Raw genomic sequence first — 26,449 nt, forward strand, 5'->3', positions numbered from 1 at the left:
AGCATCTCTGACTATTTACCTGCTTGTTTATCTGATTGATGAGCCTTGATCCTGAAATGACTCCACACCTGCTCACAGCTTCCTAACTTCAACAGAGTTTTCATCATGGGGCTGCCTTTACAGACACATAATCTCAGACCTTCAATGGTGCATCATTCCTTTGCCTGCCTGCTGGATCAGGGCTATATACAACAAGCTGTCTAAAAGTTTCCCAATGTCTAACTTTCATTTATTTTCACATATCTATTTTACCACCCAGACAATTCAGTTTAACATAGTCTTTCTTAAGACTAAGAGGTCTTTAATGTAAGAACTGTTCATTAAATGTAGTCTTACATGTAGTGAGTCATAATCAATTAATCTTACAAAGAAGGTACTCTTTAATTTTTAATCTTTTTTTATTTAAAAAGAGTGCATATGGGGAGAAGTAGAACATATGGGCAAAAGGAAGTTAGAGTACTGTCTAAAAACCTATGGCTTCTGTTGCTTAGCCACAACAACCTGAACTGCATCAGCTGGTTTGTTTTACCATACATTTATTCTCATTGATTCATCATTAATGACAGATCAAGACAGCTGAACATGACTTCCTTGGGTGGCCAGAGAGACTAAACTGAAAATTTAGACTGGATAGAGAAGCAAACTGTTAGTTTAATATTTTCAGCGTGGTAGGATACAGAATATTGTAATTTATCAGTAAAACCCACATGATATTGAAAGCAATTACACTTTTCATTTGACAGCTATTTCCAATTTTACATATATTCTGTGATGATATGATTTCATATGGAAAGATTTTCCAAAGAGTAATCAGGTGCTTAACTCCCATTAATGGCTTTGAAAATCTCCCCCGTAATGCTTTGTATATCAAGTTTCATTGAAAAAAATGTTTAAGATGCCAGCTTAAAGTTCAGGGAAATGCTCTGCTTTCTTCTCAAAGGTCTTTCTTGATATATTTAAACTCTAATGTTTCCAGTCTAGCTGGCAAATAGACATGTGCAGAAGATGTCTATCAACCACTCTGTTCTCTTTTTCTAATTGGTGAGTTCAAGTGCTTCCGGGTGCTCAGACAGATACACAGATTTTGTAGTGACAAGTTGAAATAGAAACAGTGTGGATGGTTATTGATAACTTTCATTAAAGGTATAAATAAATTCCAAGAATAATTTGGCAAAAGAATAGGCAGGGTTTCTGGGGGTGTCAGACAGCTGTTGAGAAAGTACCTGGTGAAAACACAAATGAAAATTTGCAAAAATATTATTATGATAATTTTCATTTATGCAGCTCCTTTCAATTGAGGATCTCAAAGTAATTCATCGGAAAATCTACAACCATTAATTAATTGAATATCAGCACATTCTAGTGAAATAGGTGTATCTATATTAGCATCTTTTAATACATGGGGATACAGAGGCTGAGGGGTTAAGTACATGGCCAAGGCCACACGGTGTCATTGAAAGAATTGCAAATAGAGTCTTCAATTCATCCTCTGTTCTAACTAGTAGAAAATGTAATTAAATATTTGAGGCAGGTTTATCTATGATCATTGGATTCTCTACTTTTCCACAAAATTACACACACTAAAAAAAAAATGAAATAAAAAATCCATGTATACATTACACACATGCTTTCTCACTTAGGTAAATGCATCTCTAAGAGGGGAAAGAAAAAAAGAAAACAAATCCTTAAGTCAGAAAATCACCCAGCAAGGAAGGCTTTTATCTGGCTCATGAATATTTGCCTATGCTGGAATCAAATAATGAATACACTTCCCTGTAAAGACCTGAATTATTCTCTCTAACATTATTATGTATGCCTGTGATACTACTCAACGTTGTATGAAAAGTATGTTCAAGATTTTGTTCTGTATTACTCTTTGACAGCCTACAGCGTCAGGAGTTGCAGTAAAATAGGGGAGGATTTATAATTATTAATCATTTTGTTCACTTATTAATTTAAAAAACAGTCTCAACTACAAGTTTTGAAAGTCATACTTCAGTAGCAGTTTTATGGGATCAGGAAGGGATTTTAAAAATGTAAGAAAATGCGATGTTTGGAAGTTCTGAAGCAGACATTTCAATGTTTGCAATAGATAAATAAAAGCTGGACTTTTAATATATATTGTTCTTCATAAAGAACATAAGATAAGTTACAGAGAGTCCACTAAGAGAGTCAGCTATATAAATAGGATCTTGTTTTAGGTTAAACCCAATAAAATTCCACTTAAACAAAAATGTAATGAAAAAATCCCCCTCCCTTTCTACAGAACATACACAGAAAATTCTTGAAAGTTACACTGTTTGCAGTTTTAAACTGATTCTGCAGGGGGTCAGTATTTCTTAAAGCACTTCTCTGCACTCTCGCCCATTTTTAATTATAGATAAAATTCTAGTGGTCAGTCCTTTCCCCAGTGAAGTCATCAGCTTAGGTAGGAGCAGGATTGGGCCCCGGTTGTTTACTCTTAAAATGGGATACAAAATTTATACCTCAAAAATCAACACTGCAAACCAAAAATGCTACACATATGCTACAGGAAAAATTTTAAGGTGCTCTGTCTTATTGTTTATATTTGTGCATTTAGTAACACCTAACATCTGGCACTTATGAAATATACAAATTATTTTAACAGAACTACTTGCATAAATCAGACAGGCAGGATTTGGCTCAGTATGTAATTCATACCTGTTTAAATGTACAACTATTGCTCTTGATTAATGGTTCAAAACAATTAAAATACTGTGTAGTTACTTAAAAGTCCATGAAAAGCCAAGTATTTCTCTGCAGCTTTCTCAGGTATATTAAAGGAAAACCCATTGTAAGTGTAAATCTAAAGCTAGTCTTAGTTATGTACTTTACATTATTTCAAGATACCTAATCAGTTAGCCTAATGCTTAACTGCAGCACAGTATAACCAAGGCAGTTAAAATGCTATGTAACTGCCAGAAAACACATATTACAAAATTCATATTTAAACATTTGTTAAGATTGTCAAGCCGGGGATAAGGTGGCGGCTATGGAAGCCATTCATCAGCCAATTCAGATCTATTGCTTATAAACTTGGAAATACTTTATTCAAAATAGTTTAACTGAACTTAACACTGAACAGTTCCCTGTTAAAAATCCTTATGATTCCACTGAATACAAGGCCGAGGTGCTTATTGGAATGCAGTAGTAGTTTACATCTTTGACGTCAATAATTGCTTAATCATGCAACTACAAAAGGGGGCATTAGACAGTGGATGACATCTTGTTGGATGTTAGATATTCAGTATGCGCACATAAATTGCTCATGTTGTGACATCTGCAAAGAGAAGTAGACCTTTCAGTCACTAAAGAATTATTTTTTAAGAGTCTGTTTTTGTTTTGTTTTGGTTCAAAGTGCTTGTTTCTCTAATTCTCTGCATTGTCTATAAACTAATAAAATATAGCCATCTACAGTTTATTAAACAAAAGCAGGTGGGGAGAGGGAGACAGTACCATGACAGCTATGTCTTTCTGCTACAGCCAGATATTCTCACTTTTTTACAGTTACAGACAGTATTAATTTTACTTACTTTACTTGTGTTCTGCACCTCTCTATTGCTGTTAGTATACAAAGGGTCTGCTCCTGTATACCTTGCAGAGTATTGGATGTGCAGGATTGAACCTCAGTGGAAATATAATAGACTATCTATCAAAAATGGCTTAACTAAAAAGTCAGCTTTTTCCTACAATATTTCTTATAAGACAGCAAGGGAAAAATAAATTAAAGGAGCAAAAGCCAACCACTTTTCTTTTTAGCTGTAGTTAAGGAGATCCCTTGAAAGGGTCTATAATAAGATTTCTTGCCCAGACAATGCAATGATTTCTGTGTATAATATTCCTATTATCAAAATAGTTAAAGGAAATATAACATAAGATGTATCCATTCACGCACAAAGAACTCAGCCCAAGCTATCAAAATTTGGGAAGCCTACAAGACTGACAAAAATAATAAAGGTCAGAAAATTAGAAATGCTATTTTTTTTATAAAATAAGAAGTACTTAGCTTTTGGGGGGGTATTTGTTACTTCTAGAGTCTTTGACAGTTCCCGCACCCCAGGAATATTTCATGGACTGCAGCATGTTAGAGTAGAAGGCTGAAGGTAACCCTGGTAAGTGACAGTTAGGTAAATCTTTTTAAATCCGGGATAATGAAGTAAAAACAAACAAACAACCACTAAAGTTGTAACTTTTGTTTAGATAGATTTTTTTAAATAGTTCAAGTGCTATTAGTCCTTGTCTTGTAAATGAAATACATACTTTTTAAAATGTGGCATTTAATATCCATTCACAGCTTCAAAATATTTTTACGTAATAGAGTGTATACAAATAGAAAATATTAATCTAAATATACTTTAGACATAGAGAAAAACGCATAAGATCAAAGCCTAAATCTAGAGCAGCTGTGAATACTATTTATATGAGGGATTTTTACTCGTTTAAAGGGAAACACACAACAAAACAGAGAAATTTAAGTGGCGTTTGACCTATTCTTTTTATTTGGTATTTCAGACTAGTTTAGACCCATAGACTAATCCAGTGTGTGGACTTTTATGGGGCTCAGTTTTCTAGTCTGTTTAAGAAATACCAACATGAAGTGCGGCATGATAATCTACCACTGGAGGGAGTCTGGGCGCTTTCAAACAGCTCAAAAGCACCGGGAAAACTGCGAGCCACACCGGGAGACTGAGTGGGCACGGGAGAGAAGGACACGGTGAGAGACATTTTTATTGAAGCAACAGAAAATACACTGGGGCAGGCACGATTTCAGTCCAGAACTAAAGGTGCTTGGTTCAGAAGAAACAGGAATACGTGAGAGGGACCTGGCAAGGGGATTCTCTTTGGTAACTGTAGTACTGTGACCCTTCGCAGTCGATGCCACCTCTGTCTATAGAAAGAGAGCAAAGCCTTCGTCCACAACTGTTGTCTCATTCAGCCAACATCTTCTAGAGGCTTTTGCAAACTTCGGAGCTAAAAGTGTTTGTAGCTTGGGGGGTTAGTGGAAGGTAAGAGGATGTGTGTCTGTATAGACACAACACACCCCTTTAAATTAGGGATGGAAAAGCTCACCTGATCTATCTCCCTGCCGGTGCAGCATAGCACATACAGCTGGTGCATAGTGATGGCATTTCTGCCCTTTGAGAGATGTTAGTGAAATAGAGCTGAATAGTTCCATTATTATTAGCTCATCCTCATAGTTTACACGTAGAACTTGCAGTGTTTTTTGGCGGTTCATTTTGCCGCATTAACACCAGCTCCACCGATGCGGGGTTACATTTGTGTCTGATCATTGTCCCATGAGATATTTGCAGGACACGCCCTATTATAAACTCTAGCTTGAATAAACTACTTTAAAGAGACACACAGCCGTTTAGCAAGCCAAAATACAATTGTTGGAAGAAGATTAAAGGCAAAACAAAGCAGAGGAGAATCTGTTTTCCAGACTGCTAAACAACCGCACGATTTTAATTTGATTATGTAATATTTAAGATTAGAGTTGCAATTTGCAAACCAATTCAATTGGTCCTGTCACATCTCATCTAGTAACAGCTGATGTCAGATCCCCGGTGGCGTATAAATCATATATTTAAATCTAAACTAAGTGATGAAGGAGCTTTATTGCACGATTGAATTATTTTCTACACTCCTTTCAGTGACAGCTGTCCACTCTTAAGGATGAGTTTATGGTCGTGTATGTGAGAGGACCTCTAGACAGAGCCTGTGTTGAAATGGTTACATTTAGCAGCAAGACCATACAGGGACCACTGGGATCTCCTTGTAATTCAATTAGTCAGGTTTCAGGAGGTGGGGCTGGATAATATTTTGGCATGGAGTAGGGGAGAATAAGGAAACGCCCCCTTTCTCGCGTTGTAAACCAATCCGGGTGGAGTAAAAAAAGGGAAAAAGCAGTCTGTAAGCAAACAGCAGGCTGTGCCCTGACTGGCTGCGCCGCCACATCCCCCCTCCCTTGCCCAAGTAAACTGCATGCAAAAATCCCACATGATCAACCAGCAGCGCCTGTGCTCCGAGCTAGCTGTCTGCGCCTCCTCCGTGCATCTACTCCTCGCACACACCAGCTTCCAGATCTCTCTTCTGACGCACACGCATGTGTATGTATGTGCGTGTCTCTATATACCGTGTATATATCTATGCAGCTGTCTGTTGCACACGCACACAGACACCCAGAGCGCTAGATTTTCCTAGGCTGCTGATGTCGGATTTACAGGCAGTGAAGGGACCAGCATTGCAAAAGGGGGCGTGACAGTTTAAATATCCCCCCCATAAAACATTTTTTTTTTTTTGCGAAACTGACTTTTGCCCCCACCCCCCGCCGCTGCATTCAAGTTTATTTGCTTGCTAGGGCGGAATATTTTTTCTTCAGAGGGAAAAGCTGCCGGGCAAGACCAAGACGAAGGTTTGATTTGTTTTCTGATGTAGTCCTCTGAGGGGTGCTTGCTTTCCTCCCCCTTCCCTCGCTCTTTCAAACTGTTTCGTCCTTCTTCCCAAGTCGATGGTTCAGGGATGGACCCTGCTTTATTCTAACACAGACACTTGGGGAAGCCGAAGGAGGAGATTTCTGCTGCTTGTCCTGCGGCTGCAGCTCGTTCCCTGTGCAGAGGAGGCGGCTTGACACCAGCATCACCAGAGGAGTTTGTGGGCTTTCAGTTTCCCCTTCTGCGAGGTTCGGCTGGTTTTACAGCCTGTCCTAAAACACCCTGATTTCCATCTGCTCGGGTCCCGCGCCGCAGTACTGCTTGGATTGGCCGCTTTTTGTGCCTTTGCTGTGGCTCGGTCCGTAGTGCATCCAGCGCCCAGGAACAGGAAGGACAAAAACCCACCCCACGAAGTCTCCTCCAACCAAGACACACACTCTGCTGCAGAGCAGGCTCCCAACTCCATCCGCGCAGCAGCCGGACTCTTCGGGGCTCGCTTGCTGCCCTTCTGCAGCGTGGGGGGGCAGAGCGGCAAACTTTGTTCTTGCTGCACGGATTCGCCTCCCGCCCGGCCCAGCTGCCTGGACACATTCCCAGGACCCCGGGGGGGAGGGCGCCAGGGTGAAGATTTGTAGCTGCTGCTTCCCCTCCATCCTCGCGCGCTTACCTGAACCGGTTGCAGCTGCCTCCAGAGCCGGAAGGCTGCGAAGGAAGGACGGACATTGAACCCCCTCCCCGCATGTGCCACCAGCCACCAAGTAACTTTGCAAAAGGCCGGAGAGCGGTGCCTTGAGAGGAGCCCCCCTCCCCACCCCCAGCCTAGAGCTAGCAGCCTCCCGGCGCCGGTGTATGTCTCCCCGTGGGCTCCGCACTGGACTCCCGGTGAATGTTCCCAGCCCGCCGCCCGCTGCTGCCGCCGCCCGGCTCGGATCCCACCTCCCCCTGCCGGGGTGACTAAGCTCCAGCGGCTCCTGAAGGGACCCAAGGACCCCCCCCCCCGGCACACCCTATTGGGGGGGCGTCTCGCTGCGGCTAGTCAGTGCAGCCTCCTTGTGGTCCCCTCCCTGCCCTCTGTGTGTGTCTGTCTGCGACTTGATTGACTGACTGATCCCCGGCGGCGGTGTGGGCCGGGACTCAGTGATGTTGCACGTGGAGATGTTGATGCTGGTGTTTCTGGTGCTCTGGATGTGTGTGTTCAGCCAGGATCCCGGCTCCAAGGCGGTGGCCGATCGCTATGCCGTCTACTGGAACAGCACCAACCCCAGGTAAGAAGGGAGCGGGGCTGGGAGCCGACCCCCTAGCACCCACTGTGCTGGGTTCTTCTCCCACGGAGGGGGTGAGACGCGGGGCTGCTGCCCAGCAGGCATCGGAGTGAGCAGCACTACAGGCAGGGGGAGATCGGAGCGCTCGTCAGGCTGTACACGTGCTCAGAGCAGAGGGGGCAAGGGCTACGAAGGAGAGGAAGGGGCTGGCCCCCCACTTCGTGTAGCTGACAGAGAGGGGCTTCTCGGCAGCACTCTCCGGGGCTGGAGAATGAGGCTACCGACCAGTGCCTGGAAACCTACTTGTTTGCAAGAGGGGAGAAAACTTTCTTCTTCCGGCTGCGTTAAGTGCAGCAGGAGGGGGAACTTTTAGTTTGGATCTTCCCGGTTAGCCATAGCAAACAATATTGCATCAGGCTAACTGACCCCCAGTGCTTGGCACTCTGATTTCCTTAGAGTGCCAAATAGTGATACTTTTGTATCAAAGTGTAGGTGCAGCATCTACAGTTAATAAACTCTGGGTATATGTGTCTGTACATATATAGGCATACGTGTAAGCATATCCGTTTATAAACATTTTTAAATCTAATTCCCTATTATAGATAGGTAGTGGAACCCATTTATACTGACCTCTGCTGCAGGGAAACTCTTTATAATTATGTGAAATGAAAGTCCTGCACTGTTTCACTATAACCTAGACGGCAGTGCACTGAACCTGTTTCTAGTGGATTTGTTCTCTCTCTCTGTGTGTGTGTGTGTGTGTGTGTGTGTTGATGTTGGGGGTGGAGGAATGACTTTTCTGTAAGAGGGTTTCACTACGGAGAGAAGGGAAATGTTTTGCCTGGATTGAGATTGTAGAGGAGCCTGGAACTGGCTTCCTGACAGCCACATGTGGCAGCTGTTCCATGTCAGGGCTTCAGAGATGGAGTAAAGGAGCAGCTTTCCTCTCAGTCAATTTATGTAAGCTGGTTAAGTCACATTAATGGAGCAAAGAAGCCTCCAACTTCTAAAACTTCAGCACTTGTAGAAGAGTCCAGGATTGAACGTTTCCCATGGAAAAGGGCAGCTTCTCTTGCTCAAGTTGTTATATCAAATTCAAGTGTAATAGTTAGTGATGCACTCACAATAAAAGGGGCATCTGATGGTTTAGAACTACATTTATAAACGTTGGCGGGTGGTGGTGGGGATGGGGGACCAGTTGTTCACTGAGCCACTTAGTGAGAATCAAACTGTTCTTGAATTATAGTTGACAAGACAAATAGAGCCCAAGCTTTCCATGTGCTAAAAGATTTTTTTGTACCTTTGCATGTTTTTGAATAGTGTCGCTATAAATGAAAGATAATTTTTTATTTAAAAACTTTCTATTCATAAAGGTAAATGAACCTTCTTTGAAATAAGAGGTTTTATTTAGGATCTAGCAGTGTTCTTGTTAATTCCCCTATACTTCAGTATAATGATATTTCAGTCCTGTTCCAAATGGTATCCATATGCTTCGGTAAAAAGTCACCTGTTGTATTTTTGTCTTTGTTAAAGTAAATGTGAGCAGATTATATATATAATTTATTTATTTATTTTAACCTGTCAAGCTAGTCAAAGTAAATTTGAGGACATTTTACTTTAGGTTATCTCTGTTTTATGTTTCTGATACTGCTGTTTGGTTTGAGATTAGCACATTGATTTTTGTTACATGTCATGTTTTTTAATACATTTGCATTGCTTGCAGAATACTGTTGTATTCTGTATATCATTGGCTTCAAAATAGGTGATTCCAAAGTTACCCGGCAGAATTTTCAAGTGCCCGGAGTTTCCTAGCTAGCTTAGTTCTTTAATGTTATGCTTGTGGTGGCAGCTTTTCAGTTAAGTTAAACTGATGTAAAAGAAGGGTGACAGAAAATAATGATTTATCTGGATAACTTTTTAGTTGTGATGAGTAACTATACTTTTTTTTTTTTTAAAGCTGTCGCCACAGGCATAACATTAAAGTACTATTAGAGTAGAATTAAGGAAGGTCCTACCTCCCATCACACTTAGATATATTTTAAAGCATATGCCTCTTTAAAAAATTGTATGTCTCATCTAACAAAGTTTTCTTAAAATAAAGTTGAAATGAAACACAGTAAAATCATTTTAAAAAAACAACCCTCAAACAAACAATGTTCATCTACTCTGCTGTAAAGAGAGATAAATATTTGAGGGAGTAAATTTGACCAAATGAAAGGCACGTGTTGCTAGTATGGAGATTGTTTTTTTTTTTTAAACAAAGTCTACAATTTTAACTTTTCTGCTTCTCTCTGTGTGGTTATTATGCATGGAGAAGATACTTGAAAGTAGAAATAATATTTAATGTGACAATAAGTAGTATGTATTTAATGGGTCTGTTTGTAATTCTTTTATTAAACTTTGTAATATTACATCATTGTAAAACGAAAACCTTTTCTAACTTAAATTTTCAACATCTGCAAAGAAAACTTTGTTTTGTTTTGTTAAGCTTCCAAACACAGGAGGAGCATGAGTTCATTACAAATTATTTTAAGCCATCTCTTCTTAAAAAGCAAAGCAAAATAAACAAAAAACACTTTCTTGATATCTTAAAATAGGAAGCAGCCTTTTTTTTTAAGTATCTGTTTCTATATGACATATTTGCTCAAGAGTTAAAAATATGGTAAAGTTATAACGAGCTCAAATATGCTACTCTTCTGTTTTACAGAGTAGTGGCAGTAAAAATCTGAATTTTGTCCATGCCTATCAAGTTCCTCGATCTTGTGCTATAAAAACAGGCAAACATCTGTTTGGATAAACATAAGAGGATGGGAGGAAAAATTGCTTTGTATTTTGTATTGCCTCTGTCAGGATCTAAGTTCAGAAGGTAAAATTCAGTCTGGTTATCAAAATTTTAAAATTAGTCAGTTGTTCAATAGTAATAACTTGTCAGTAATTTTTCTTTCTATGTCAGAGGATTGACTGCATTTTGTTTTTACTAACATGTGGCAATCAAAAACAATACCTAATTGGATGATAACAATCTGAATTGGCAGGTGAAATAATGTTTTATTTCTTTTACCTTTAATATAGCCATAGTAGTTTAGCTTACTTTTTTATAATGTTTATCCAAAGTTACCAATCCACTGTGAACTAATAGTCAGTTAAAAATTCAGATTTAAGTTCAAGCGCAAGAAAATAGAAATATGCTCTACAATACAGTTTCTTCAAACCTTTTGAGTGAACAGATTTTTCATGTACTTCTGACAGCTATATCTTGGTTTTATAGTTGCTAACCTAACTAAACAACTTATGAAAACAGAAATAATTTCTATTATTATTAAAAAGTCATATTAACAATCTGATGAGTGGTGCAAATAGATTAGTGCCTCCAGTATGAAACACACTTCCTTAAATACAACAAAGAGTCTGGTGGCACCTTAAAGACTAACAGATTTATTTGGGCATAAGCTTTCGTGAGTAAAAACCTCACTTCTTCGGATGCATAGAGTGAAAGCTACAGATGCAGGCATTATATACAGACACATGGAGAGCAGACTTCCTTAAATAAAACACCATGAGTAAGTATATTATAAAGGTTTGTATTGGATATTTTTTGAATAGATGCCAAAATCCTGGTAGAATAGTTAAAAATGTCTTCTGTTATACTGTTAATATATGAAAGAGTAATATAACATAGTAATTTATTTTTAAATCACCCAAATATATTTTCAGAAAAATCACTTAGAAGTATCATTTTGCTTGCTTCCTACTATGTCACTTTAATTAACAAAATATATGTCTCCTCATAAATACCATACGCTGATTCCAAATAAAAACATGTGTTCCTCTTCTGTTAAACACGAGGCTTTCTAAAATGTGATTAAAATAAGGTTGCTTTATTACATGTGAAATTGTGTGTAAAAACTTGTGGATAGAATATTTTACAATATGTATTCTTGAAAATTTATGCAAGTGCTCTTTATATGTGATTTTGTAGATGTTAAAGTGCTTGTGAATTCTGATCTACTCTTAAAACACTTTAGTCTTACATCTATGACTGCAGAAGTACCACTTCACCGTAGAGAAATAGTAAGGATCTTGTCACAGCCACGTTCCTGTGTGCAATGTTTAACATAATTTTGAGAGTTCATTCAGAATGCAACATATTTATTTCATCTGACTCATCAGTACCATGATGATAATGATGATGATTCAGTCACCGACATTTCTCCCTTTTTAGGGCCTGATCCTTCAGTTGCTAGCTACTGAGCACTTGCCATTGTGAGTAGTATTACTTAAGTCAAATTGGACTACTTGCAGTAGTAAGTGCTACGTGCTGTACTTTTTACAGGATTTGCATTTCAAGACTGCAATTTCTGTCTAACTATATAAGTTATTTCAAGAGTTGCATATTGTATAGAATTTATAAATTGATGGTGGTTTCAAAGAATTTTAAAGTTTGTGTTTCTAGTCAGGTCAAATCTTTTATCACTAATACAAAGGGCCAAATCTTGCTTGTCTTACTCAGGAAACTAATTTTGTTGAAATCAGTGGTGTTTGGATGAGAAGGGTGTATGCTGTTGGCCGTAATAAATAAAAATATATGTAATTAAAAATTCAATGTAATTATTTGTATTCATGGACTGATCGCTCTAGATATAGATATGTATGTATTGTGTGTGTGTATGTATGTATACATATGTGGGTCTACTGGAAATTATATACTCAAAGTAATTTTAATCTCTAACTGTATGGTTCTAATAATTATAAGTGATGCCATAATTGGACTCATCAATATTAGAGTTCTCATTAGGATAGTTGCTTGAGGTCTCAAGTACAGAGTGGAAAATGAGTGTGTTCCTGTAAATTCCATGGCTAGATCAAAATTTCCAAACGCAGGTGTGTAAAGTTAGGAAGCTGAATCCATAGTTAGGCACTTAGTCCTTGATTCAGAAGGTATCTGTGTTCACAAAAACACTTACGTACCTGTTTAAATCCCATTGTAATACACAGGACTTAAGTATATGCTAACAGATAAATGTGCACTTAAGTGTTTTCCTGTATCAGAGTCTGAAAGAAGTGGACTGATTTTTCAGATTCGTTTTCAGAGTTTATGAGCACCACAGCTTCTGTTGACTTCTCAAAAATACCTCAGCATCTTTATGCACCTGCATTTGAAAATTTGGTCATAATATGTTGATTACAAATGCACAAGTCGTATGGATGGGTTTATTTTTTAAAATCATGAAATATTCCTGCAGAAATGAGGGAAATTATATGGAAAGGGTTGGAGCTCAGAGAGTACAGTGTTCAACTGATCAGTTTGAATCAGTGTTGGGAGCAAAGTGGGGAGAACCATGGTGTTTGATATTGATAATTCAGAATTTGTTAAAGTATTAAGCCCTTTTTGAAGTTTAGGTTACAGAAGTATTCAGTCTTTCCTTCGTTGGGTATGATATGTCTTGTATTTGAAGGAATAGTTTTATCTGGCAGCTCAAATCTGAAAGACAAAAAGATTTCTGGCCCAATACATTTCTTATGATTAAACATGCACCAGTAGAGACTTCAGCAGTTCATTTCACCTAGTTTAGCAGATTTTAATAATGTTACTGTACCCCTTGTGACTCTAAAAAAATACCTTTTGGTTGAATCAGTCATGGCGTCCTTCTGTAAAACCTGCACAATGGACAATAGTTTTACAGGCCTTCACCTCTGCAGGAAGGAAATTTAGTTAAGGGGTAAATTTCTCTCCTGAAATTCTTCCCATTTAATCTTTTGCAAATGCCCGTAGTGAAGGCATTTCATTGCATTCTGCCCATGGCCCTATTTCCTGTTTGAGAAGGATAGATAAAGATGAGCCTTTCTTTTTCTCCCGTGTTGCTATGAACCCAGCAATCTACCAGTGCCATGCTGGGCTGGGAAAATGAATGAATACAATTAGTCCTTCAGGAGTCCTGGCCTTTACAGTCTTAGGGAGGGGCATACATATATACACATACATGAACATAAACACACAGAAGTGTCTTTAAAAGGGGGTGGTGCTGGGGAGAATAGCATAAATGTAACAACAACCAAGAAAAGAAAGGAAATATGAAAGTTTTTTTTTAATTAATAAAGATGGCTAAACTCACAGGATGAACAGTTTGTTGTACAAATGGTTTCCCAGCCATCCTTTTCCAATAAAAAAAATTACAATTTCTTATTTCATTAAAAATAAAAAAATATTTGTAAGGTGTGTTTTTTAGTTCTTGGCCTCCCCCACTACCCTTCTTCTTTCACGCATTGGTATTCCCTTAGTAGCAATATATATAAACAAATGTAATATGAAACACATGAAATTACAGGCCTCTGCTTCAGAAAACAAACCACTCAGAATTCTCCGCACTTATTAAAATACAGTGCTACTGCTTTTTTCCTGAAATAATCCCACATTAGGAAGTACGCTGTACTGCTTAAATATTAAGCTTTAATTAAAAGAGCACATAGAGTGGGAGGGTTGTGGGGAGTTCATGTTGCTATGAAGTAATAGTTCACGTTGGAGAAAACAATATTGAGAAGAAACCACTCTTGCCATTTGAGAAACTATGAGTTGAGTGTAATTCCTCCTTGGTTAGCAATATGTGTCCTTTTGTTTTGGTTGACAGGTTAAGGATTTTATGTAAGAAGAAATGTCTTAAAATTGAAATGCAGAGAAGCTCAAGAATTTTTTTTCTTTTTCTAATCACTCCATGTCCCTCTCTCCAGTTCTAAGCATTGCTTTGAAAAAATGTCTTTGGTCTCATGATTAATCTAATCTTCTACTGTTTCTGAATGATGTATTCATTATTGAAAAGAGAGAATTCTGTTTTGTTTAAATTTTCTTAACACTTCTGCTTAAAGATGTAGTCAGTCAGCAGCAGCCTAACATAATTAAATGGACATGTTTAGTTTAAAACAGACATATTATTGAAACCGCTTTCTGGTGATTATTATAGCTATTGTGAGTAAACCCTACTGTAACATACTTCAGCATAGTTGAATATAAAAATAAAAATCTTCATGTCTCAGAATTCTTCCTGATCCTTTTGCATTATTTCTGTTAATTGTACTCTCTGCAGGATAGATTACAATAGTTGAGCCCATTTAAAATGGAATAGTATTCTTTAGTGTGCAGGCCTCTATATAGTTGAAACCCAGGTCTTTAAGGATCCTAAGATCGATTGCAAAATAGTGAAACCATATATTCCGATATTGGCACAATTTAAAAAACATTAAGAATCGATATTAAAATCAACCATTTGAAAAGAAAAGAGAGTATACACTATTTTACAGTGATCATGAGATTGGATTTCACTCAGGTAGAGTTCTATAGTTTCCAATAAAATAAAACAAACCTTTGTCTTAAGGAATATCCCTTATATATTTGACATTTGATAGGTAGATGAAAATGAACTGTCAATCCTTATTTTTCATTTAAGTTGAGAATAAAAATGGGTTTGACTAATTTATTTTTCTTCAATACTTGCTGCAAAATGTAGAGGAAATATTTGTAATTGATACCCATGTTCGGCTATCTGGTATTCTAGAGCTTTTCCATGATTTGTTCTAGTTAAATGAAGGAGCAATAAAATGCATTCCAGTGAGAGATCATCTAGTAGCTAAATGTGTGAACGTTCTACTAATGACAAGGTATATACTTGAGTTGCCAATACCAATGTTTGATAGCAAGTTCTTCATGGTCGTCAGTTTTCATTTATAATCTTCAAGCCTGTTTGTTTTTTAGTTTCTATTGCAACTCTTTTGTAATCTGTTAGTATGAATTGGCAATGATTCTGGAATGTCAAAAACTTGCAATAAGGTGAAAGCTATAAAAACAGTATTTACAGTAGAAGTGTTTTTTTTTTTTTTTTTACTTTTAAAAATTTCCTTTTCGATCATTAAGTGAATATATTTGTCTGGGATACAATTGTGCAACAAAAAACACTTTGCTACATTATTATTGGTAGGTTGCTTGGCTAACTTTTTACTTTTATTTCAGTTACATCAAGTACTTTCCAAAGAGCCATTTTTGGTTGAGTTGAGCCTATTCAGCTCTTGAGGAGAGCAGTGAAATGGAAATGGAGAGTAGAGAGGGACTAAACCATTTGAGAGTCATTTGGTGAGATAAAAGCTGGACTGGGAGAAGCGTGAGGTTTCTACTTTTGTCTCCCTTCAATTTGCTAAAATGTTGCTAAATGCTGTGTTCTCTTTAAAAGCAAATATCTGGCCTTTTTTCTTTTCAACATTAAAATTTCTGCGTCACGTGCTTTTGTATAAAACTCACTCACTGTGCCAGAATCAATCTTTACTTTGTAGCACAGACATTCGTTGTTCATTAGAAGAAAATATTCTTTTCTCCTCAATGTTTTTTTTCCATTTCTTTGCTGTTGGGTGAATGCTTGCCAGCCACTGGCAAATCCACATTGTACTTGAGTGGTCCACCAACACAAGCTGTGCTGTGTACCTTAGCACTTCCCTAGGGGCTAGTAAGGAAACATTGCATTTTTGCTTTTTGTGCATTTTAAAGTAGTAATCCACATATTCAGATTCTTTGTTATGAAGAACCATACATGCATACTCCTCAGCCCCCACAGTCCCATTATATAATCTCATAGGGAACTATTAAGGGATATAATGCTTTTTTGATAATGCACATTTATTATACTGCGTGGTTTTGGTTTGTATTTTGTTTTGTTTAAAGTGTAATTTCCCTGCTGAGTATGTTTCTCCAGATATCAAGTTCTTATCTTTACCGTGGCATTGGGGTTCAGTAAATTCTAAACCACTTAATAAAAACAAAGCTGTTCTATTTTTCATGAAATAGTTGTGGTGCTGTGTAACCAAACATGTAGATTTTTGTTAGAATAAATTTTAAAATTGGCATCATCTTAGCTATCTGTTGATATGGTATAATCTTTACTGTGTCAATCCACTGTATTGGACTGGCAATATTGGTTAGCGATTGGATACGGGCTGCCAACAGCTTTACCAGCTCTGCCATTGTCTTTCTTTGAATTAATAAAATGGCTCCAAAGAACTTTAAAATTAAATAGACATTTTAATTAATTAAATAAACATATTTTATTCACTCTACAGGTTTGTGACAGATGTTTTATAATAGTAAATATGCCCTATAATAGTGGGGAGGGAGAAGGAATGGAGAAATGACAAGCTTTAACAACGAACAGATAACTCGTTCCTTAACTGACCCCAATAAAGGCCTTGAAACAGCAGTGTTGCTGAAATATTTTTCCTCTGATTAGTTATGTGGTAAACACACACAAAAAATCTTTATGTAGTTTATTTGCTGTTCCAAGCTTTTGAGGTTTCAATTTTTAACTTTCCTCCAAGTTATTAGAGTTTGTTAAACCTGTAATTGCAGCTACTGTTCTGCCTCTTGTACAAAAATACAACAGGAAGAGAAAGTAAATAAAAAGCATTTTTTCCTTATGACAACAGAAACGTGTAGTGCTTTAGTTAGTTCAGTTGGTGAGTTAGTGGGTTGGGTAATTTGGACATTTATTTTTTGCCGCCCTTGATAGCATTAGAAGTTTGTCTTTCCCTGCAGTTTTATTGGTATCAGTGAGGTTTTCTTTGAGTTGTACTGTAAAGTTGCTGTTGAACAAAAACAAACAACAACAATAATTCAACTTAAAAGAACAGTAAATATGTTCATGGAAAGAGGAAATGTATTCTCCTATGTTTAGCAAGTAGGTGTGGACAAAGTAGGAGCTTTCAATTCTACTTTCCCTCCTAGTGTTTCAGGAAAGAAGGGAATAAAGAGAGATGCTGGAATTTCAAAGTAGTGACCTTCTGACACTCTCACACAGCATGGTCATTGCACTGGCACAGAAAGTGCCTTAAGCTACCAGAATGGCAAACTGTTTTTTGAAGTCACTGATATGAGAGCCAGCTGAATGGGGGATGGCGACTCCGCAATTGACTCCACAGCTATTTGCAAATTCCCATTTTATTGCAAGATACTTTCACTTTTAAATTCCAAAACTTACCATTTAGGAATAATGTTGCTTTGTTCAGTTTAGCCAGGGATTTATGACTGTTACATAAACTTACTACCATTTGGTCCAGAATTCTGTGGTCATTCTTCATAGAGATCCGCTTCACAAAGTAATTTTGTTCATCTGGTGGTGGGGAGGGATGAGAAACAATGAAGGGAGGTTCATATCAACATTCTTCTGCAAGGAAAATCCTCATCCACGTTATTTAGTCACTAGAGCCTTTTTTAAAGATGCAGGCAGAGATTTGGAACAGGTAGCTAAGAACCAATTCAGGCCCCCCTCTTCAGATTACATGTGATCTCCTGGATACATAGTCTAGAAAAGACCTAATATTTTACATGCTGCCCTTTTTCCCTTTTGTATTTGTTTACTGTTATTGCCTCAAAACACTTAACATCTTTTTATAGTTCTCTTAGGGCTTAGTTTATTAAAAATTAGTGATCCATCACTAAGAGGAGTACAGTACAAATAGCGATGCTCCCATCATAGTTTTTGTGCCAAATCAGAGGAAATACTAAGGATATGAAAGCTGCCAAAAAGTGTCTCCCAATTGCTAATTAATCAGGCCAAAAAAAAAAAAAAAACCCACACCTCTCAGTGACAGAACTAGAGAAGCTGTCATAGTTGGCATTGGGACAATGTCCTGTAAATATTGAATAAAGCTATTTTTTTAAAAAAGGAAGGGGATGTGTTGCCCCTTTAATGGCTATCACAATATATATATTATTTTCTTAAAAACAATTTTTAAAATGTGAACTACAAATTTGAGATGGTGGGAAATTTTGTTGTTGTTGTTCCTGATGTTGTCAATAGCTTGAGCTTTTTAAATAGCACATCACTTTTTTGAATGAACACATACTGTTTTCCCTATTGAGCATTCCCCAGTAATTTTAAGGTGGGGGTCATTTGAAGCTGTGTAGCACTAGAGTATGTGGTAATACAGTATAATATTAGTTTAAATTGTCAGTAAACAGTCACAGGGAAAATATATTTTAAAAGCCAACATTTTCAGTAATTTGGGCAATAGAATAGGGAAGAAAGACCTATTTTTGTGACTATCTGCTATCCAAAGCTGCCAATCACTTCTGGCACAGCTCCCATCATAGTTGCTGTGCCTATAATTAAATGCCTGCCATTAGAGTATTTTTTCCATAACATTTACAATGGAAAAGGCAAGGGGTCCTTGCAGAGCTATGACTGTCACGGGAACAATAAAAACTAATTACACACTCTACTGTCACCATTGTCAGTGCTGCTTTTAGGGGGAAAGAACATGGAAAGTGTGTGTCTAATAATATATAATGCATGTGCATATATGTACATGTGTGTGTGTGTATAGATAGGTTTCAGAGTAGCAGCCGTGTTAGTCTGTATCTGCAAAAAGAAGAACAGGAGTACTTGTGGCACCTTAGAGACTAACAAATTTATTATAATAAATTTGTTAGTCTCTAAGGTGCCACAAGTACTCCTGTTCTTCTTTTTGTGTATAGATATACACACTTGTCAATATAACTGAGTTTACCCAAGAGTTACAGTGTATTTATATATAAATAATTGTATGTACAGATATACACAATTATATTTATCAATATACCTGAATTTCCACAATAGCGTAAGTGTGTGTGTATATATTTCTGTGTGTGTATAACACATACTGACACCGTTGGGGAAACTCAGTTCTATTGTGAGTGAATGTGTCTATATTTACATGTATAAATACTTGCGTTATATATTTAGTGCCCACATATTGACACTATTGGAAACTCAGTTATATTGAAGTGCCATTTACATGTATGTTCATAATTTCTGCTTTCAAAAGACTTGAATTCTTGGAGTATTTCTCCCCATCCAATTTTGGCCAAGTCATTCATTTTTTTTTTTATATACACCTCTACCCTGATATAACGCTGTCCTCGGGAGCCAAAAAATCTTACCGCGTTATAGGTGAAACCGCGTTATATCGAACTTGCTTTGATCCGCCGGAGCACGCAGCCCCGCCCCCCTGGAGTGCTGCTTTACTGCGTTATAGCCGAATTCATGTTATATCGGGTCGTGTTATATCGGGGTTGAGGTGTGTATGTGTGTGTGTGTATGTGTATATGAATATATATATATATATATGATTCCTCTTGCAGTTCACCCACTTTTCCCTTTCTGTCTGTTGCACATGCTTTCTGTGAACTGAGCTTTCCAATAAAATTGCAGGGATCAGTGCTGTATTTGCATTTATTGAAAGGGTGCAAGTCATGTGTCCTATTGTAAATTTTAGATTTCAGGCTGGATAGTAAACTTGATCAAGAGTTTGAATGAATGCAGCCAGTTATTTTCAAATTACTCTGTATAGTCAGTTTTTTTTTTTTTCTGCTTACAATATGGGGATATGGGCCATGTGCAGGGCCCTTTGTTTTCTGTTTTTATTTTGTTTTAAAAATTTCCAGGAATTTATTGGTGGTTATTACAATGTTAAAAGAATAGGTAAAAATTAGGGCAAAAAATTAACTTCACAGTTTTCTGGGTAAATATCAGGGTTATTTTTGGAGGAATGGAAGTACAGAAAAAAGCAACAAATAGAAAATAGTAAGAGTGTTGAACGTAAAAGCAGTTTAGTGCTGTGGTTTATTTAATGAACTGTTCATTAACAGTATGTATACACATGCACACACATTGCCTTGCTTTAACAGATAACTTCATGTTTACACTGACTGTTTATTAACATAAATACATACTATAAATGTAATGTATTGGATTTTCTTCACATAATCTGTTTTTTCATATACTTGAATGGTCCAAAATTTGGTTGAAAATCGGTAAAACCCCAAACAATAGTTTTGTAAAACCCAGGAATCTTTTGGTAAAAAGTGAAAGATTTTAGCTATCTGCAGTGGAAATCTACAGGCTATAGGACTTTGGGATGTCTAACACTGGTTTTGTCAAACATTTGCCCAATTCTGTTTAATATAAAAGTCTGTTTTCAAATATAAGGATATAAACACAAATGAGGATAGAATTCAAATTTTATCAACATTTCAAGCAGTAAGTAAAGTCAAAGAGAGAGACAGCACATCATGCCGTTTTTTTATTATTACTATTCCTTGCATAGCCACCAAAATGTAGACTATGCTTTACTGACTGACTAAGCTCAAGAATTCAAAAATGGTTGAGTAAATTTAGGGTCTTACTTTTTCATTTTTGCCATATAATATAAAGTAAATCAATTGGAATGTAAATATTATGCCTACATTTCAGTGTACAGTATATAGACCTGTATAAACAAATCATTGTCTGTATGAAATTTTAGTTTGTACTGACTTGGCTAGTGCTTTTTATGCAGCCTGTTATAAAACTAGGCAAATATCTAGATGAGTTGATGTACCCCCTGGAAGACCTCTGTGTACCCCCAGGGGTATGTGTACCCCTGGTTGAGAACCCACCGCCTTACACAATACAGACCAGTTTAGTGCATAATAAGTATGGTGAATTAAGTCAGAAGTTTAAAAAGGTAAGACCATAATTAATCAGATATAGGAGGGTAAAAGAGATGAAATCTCCTCAAAATCATGCTGTATCCATGATAGGTTACTCTTTCAAGACCACCTGGAACTCATGAACACTTACTTGTGTGAATAAGATTATGTGGTGTCCTAACTTTGTGACCAGCTTGTTGTATTCCTTTGAGAAATGGGTTTCTACTGCAGTATAGCTCTAGCCATCAACTCTCCTTGCAGTATGAGCTCTGTATTAGATGATTCAGTCATCTCTCTTCCATTGCCTAGAATCTCAAACACTGGGTCCTGCACTGTAAGTTTAACTAAATTAGGGCTGAGGGGGGTAGGAGGGTGCAAATTTTAGAGATTGTCATTTAATATACTGTCATGTATTTGTTTTGTTGAATTTAGGTGGACTGGAAGATCCCTTGTGAGGTGTGATGTAATGGGGTAAAATGTAGGGGAGATTGAAATCTCAAGAAGTTGGGGTGTTAATATAATTTTAAAAGACAAGACTTGGTGAAATAAGCCTATTTTACTTCTAACTACTCAGTAAGATAAAATAATTTTAAAACTAAGCTTCGATCTTGTAAATTGATTCAGCCCTTCAGTTATGTGGAGTCCCATTTACTTCAGTGGGTCAAGGGGTCCATGTTAGCAGATCCCATTGTAGGCTCAGGGCCCAAATAATGTTTTCATATGTATTCATACTTATACATATTTGTCTTAAAGAATCCAACATGTTTTTGAAAAATGTGTGCATAACTTGGTTTTTCAGGTGAATTTCTTTGAATTTGGCAAAATATTCCATGGATTTTCAGTGGCATTATTCTGATCACTTCACAGGCTCCCTTTTAAAAGGATCCTATTATAGATTTATTAAGAAGTTAATTTCTGAAGCCATCTCCAAACAAAAATACCAGGAACATTTCTTGCACAGAGCATTATTTTGTAACACATTTAATAGCATAATTCTCATTTAAATCCATGAAGCATAAATCAGACAGTCTCTTATTAACTTGGCCCAGAAGTTGTCTTGCAAATAGTGTCTTTGCTTTCATTAGCAAATGTACCAGAGGCAGATTGAGCATTTGTTTGAGAACCATAACGAGAATCTTTATTAAATAAAATAGTTGCATTATGTTAAATATTCTTAGTATAATCCAGGTGATAGGAAATCCATACGTATCCTGGAGTGTCATTTTATGTATATTCACATAGCAGGTAACGAGTGGCATTGGGGTAAAGGGAAGGAAAATAACTAGAGTGGGAGATTTGTTCTTTTCTTTCCCATTACTATTTCATGGCCATCAGCAAACTCTCTCTGCCTGAAACTTACAAAATTTATTTGCCAAAAACGCTTAAGGATAGATTCTCTGCCCTAGTTTCTAGTCCCACGCAGGTTAGTTTTTTTTAATGGTTTTGTGTTTTACAGTCTCTTTTCTATTTTACTTTAGCAGACCCTGTCACTGAGTGAACTGTATTTTATAGTTCAATATAAAATGGAATTCTAGCCTTTCATTTTCATATTAGCCATCTTGATTTACTGCTGATATAATGGCCTTCTTTAGAACAAAACGTTTGGAAGAGTTTCATAAGCACTTTATTTTAGGTGCTGGGTTTGGAGCTAATATAATTTTATTGATCAAAGTGTGTTTGCCTGTTGACTATAGTGTAACTTCTCTGGGTAAATCAGACCATTGTGCTCCTTAGCAGTGACATTGAGACAGTACCCAATTAGGACTTCTGTTCTCATATAGAAAGGAAGAAAGTCTGAATCTGCTGTGTGTGTGTTTCCTATAAAGCAGGTGCTCTAGGTGCCTACAAGATTGTTGATTTTTAGATTAGAATCAGTATGAGGTAGGTTAAGGTCTTTGAACTGTGTGTTTTCTTGCATATCAGAAAAGTTATGCCCTTAAGACAAAAATGTCCTCTACATTCCACATGTTAATCAAAATGCCCAAGGACAAAGCTAGGTTTGGGAGGGTCTCAAGCCTTAACACACCTAGATCAAGGCAGAGTATCCAGATGAAAATTTTAAAATGGAATTAATATCTGATAAAGATGCTAGAGATTCATATTTTTCCTCATGGTTACTACTCATAATGACATTGCACTTAAATGTGTCTGCATGAACAATGTTTTCATGTTAGCAGTCAGGGGACAAAAGATCAAAATTGGGATCAGGTTCTTGGGCTGTACAAGCAGGCTATCTAATTTTGAAAAACATGTAGGTTAATAATCAAAATTACTAATTTAAAAGAGGACGTTTTCTGCTCTAAGCACTTATATGGTCCACATCACAATTGTGCCAGATATTATTAAATATTCCTCAGTGAGGGACAAATGTGGGGAAAATATATCCTGCCAATTCAAAAGGCACCTGAGTGGCATGAGGGATCCATAATCATGACAATAATATGGGGAAATGAAGATGAACCTTACTGTGCCCTGGGAGTATTAATCCATATTTAAGTGTTGTGAAGATGCTAATAAAATCAACATTTGGTATATACTGTAAGTACGTAATAGTAATATTTATCTGAAGAACCTATTGTGAAAGTCTGAACAGGTTGCATACTCGCAGATGTGCTGACAAGATGCTACAGCTATTTGCATACAATTCCCATTGCATACATCCTACCAGTGAGAATTAAACACAGAAGGACTTGATTTTTATTTATAAAAGTTCAACTCTAAATACAGTGAAATAGTGTCTAGCTAGTAGTTCAACTAATTTTAGTAGTGTCAAAGTATTTCAGGAGTTAGGGCATGATTGAAAGAGTTCCTTAAAGAGATTTCCCATGCACCACTCTTATGCTTAATATTTCAGTTCTGGTGTTTTAAGTCCATTTTATTTTCCTATTCCATTGGTTTTCACTGCATGTTTTTATTCCTTTTTAAAACTATTTTCTTCCTAACTTTGACCTGTGGGAATTGTTTTAAAAATGATGTAACACTTCCTTAAAACGCTGTTTAGATTCAGAAACGGGAGAGTACAATATGAAAGGGTGGGAGAAGAGAAACTGTCCGTGAAGTGATTCCTGGATAAATGACTCCAGGTTTCTTTCTTGAAAACATCTAGTCTTGTTCCGTTCAGACTCTGCTTTGCAAAAGCAGTACACTCTCAGCATCTTTCATTCACTCTAGAATCTCTGTCATAGCCATGCTTGTCTTTAGTCTGTAATCTGATTGCACTAATCCTTTGTATTTTTTATTTTGTCCTTATAAACATTTCTGTTTTACCTGTAAAATGGAAAAAAGGAAAGCGGCTTAGAATCCTTTCTATTCTCCATTTTAAAAAAATATCATAAAAGTGAGGCAGGAAGAGGGGGAATCTAAAAAACAAAACAAACTTCCCATCATTTAAAAAAAATAGTAGTGAACTGCTGTTGCATGCCCTTTAACCCCAGGGCTGTCATAAACTATAATTTTCAATATGTCTTGACACATCTGAAGTTTAAGCTGTGATTTTTCCTATTATAAAATATGGCTTGTCAGAGTCTTTGGTTGAAAAGTATATGTAAACTGGGAAAATGTGAAAGCTACGTTTGGACAAGTCTCTAAGCATTTTAAAAAATACAGCTACCTATCAGTTTGAATAGGTAAATGGTGATCATTATGGCTCTGGTTATACCTAACCTTCATAATTCTTTTTAGTTCAGTAGAAGACAGTCTTATTTTATTTGGTTTTTATTTTAATGATTGCTGTTCCCTAAGGTACTGTACTAAGAAATCATTTTAGTGTAAATTTTTTAAAAAATTGGTCCCTAAGTTGTAACTACGAAATATGTGTATGTGGAAAATGCTTACCTAAAGGTTGAAAATGTGTAACTGCCTACTTCTTGCCCATGTAAAACAAGTCACTTATGTGTTTGCAGTGACAATTACTTCTGTGCACACAACCTAGGTCCTTAATGTCATAGCGGGGAAAAAATATTCTGTGTCCTTTTTCTAGTTCTGTTCTGCTAGCAAATTTTAGGTGTATTTTTAATTATAATTTCAAAACATCATCAAACAATATGTTTAGTTAGGCTAAAAGAAAATGGTACATTCATGATAATTTATCTTTAGTCATGCTATAGCCTAGGTGTTGCCATTGCATAAAAAGAAGCAAGGTCTTTAGATAGCTGACAAGGTCAGTGTCCTTACATATGTGGTTTACTAGGGTCACTTTAAGTGGATTTGAATACTGTAGCTGTCTGATATGTGATTTTCAAACTCTTCTAATCAGCTTTAGGGGGAAGATGATTTTCCTAATTCTAAATTGCTAATTAGTCTTGAAACCTAAATTGTTTCATTGTTTAGAATCTTCTGCAACTTTATGGTCTTCCTCCTTCTCCTTTTCTCTTTGTTCCTTCTCTCACCGTGATTATTTTCATGAAAAAGTGGTTTTGGTTGTGATCTGTTTACCTCCTCGTTTCTTCCGTGTTAAAATAAAATCCGGCAACCTCTTAGGGTTCCCCACTGGTGAGTTCTGCTTGGAAGGAACTGTAAAACAGTGGTTCCAAACTGCAGTAAATATTGACTGGGTCTCTGAGCTGAGCCCTTCTCAAAGCCTGCTCTGATGACTTGAAAAGCTCCTATTGTTGCTTCTTAGTCAGCACTCCATAGCCAAGGCTAAAGTATGCATGTGTTAAAAAAAGAAGAAAGGCAGTGGGGGGAAATTAAACAGGGAACGCTGCTGATCTCCTAACTGCTCAATGTGGAGGAACGGGAAACCTACAACAAAGAGGGCAAGAGCTTACTCTGGGTTATAGAAAACTTTGAAGAAGTGAAGTGCCAAACATTGGCTGCCCTCTCTCTGTAAGAGAAGTTAGATACATGTAGCTGCTTGCCTTGGCTAACAGTTAGTTAACAATATGTGGCTAGGATTAGGTAAGGCTCTTAAGTGAAATCCTAAAACTGGTCCCTTCTGTCAGTCTCTGGTGGCTGCTCATGTTGTAGTTAAAGATTCCCTAATACATTTTGGAACAACTAGGTAATGAGCCTGGATTCTTGGCTAACAGTCTTTCTCTGGTTCTGATAACAAATGCAGTGTGTTAACTATTTGTGAGTGCTCAACTGCTCCCATGTTTACCAGTGTCCAAGAGGTGTCTATCTCCTTACTGTAGAACATATTGAAAAGTATGAAAAAAAAGTATAAATATGAAAGGCACTGTAAAAAACGATTCTTTTTATTTCTGTTCTGAGAGAGCTGTTGTCTAAAGTTATAACTGCATTGGCCC

General features: G+C 37.0%; 1 protein-coding gene across 2 annotated transcripts in view; it reads left to right on the plus strand.

The window, feature by feature from the left end:
- The first annotated feature begins 6,039 nt into the window (after positions 1-6,039).
- The window catches only part of EFNA5 (ephrin A5), a 269,392-nt gene continuing 248,982 nt past the window's right edge, over positions 6,040-26,449 (plus strand). For both annotated transcript variants that reach the window (XM_054032599.1, XM_054032600.1), the window contains exon 1: positions 6,040-7,720. In XM_054032599.1, the coding sequence (XP_053888574.1) occupies positions 7,596-7,720 (125 nt within the window). In that variant the 5' untranslated portion in view covers positions 6,040-7,595. The remainder of the gene's footprint in view (positions 7,721-26,449) is intronic.

Source organism: Malaclemys terrapin, chromosome 6 (genome assembly GCF_027887155.1).
Source record: "Malaclemys terrapin pileata isolate rMalTer1 chromosome 6, rMalTer1.hap1, whole genome shotgun sequence".
Taxonomy (NCBI): domain Eukaryota; kingdom Metazoa; phylum Chordata; order Testudines; family Emydidae; genus Malaclemys; species Malaclemys terrapin.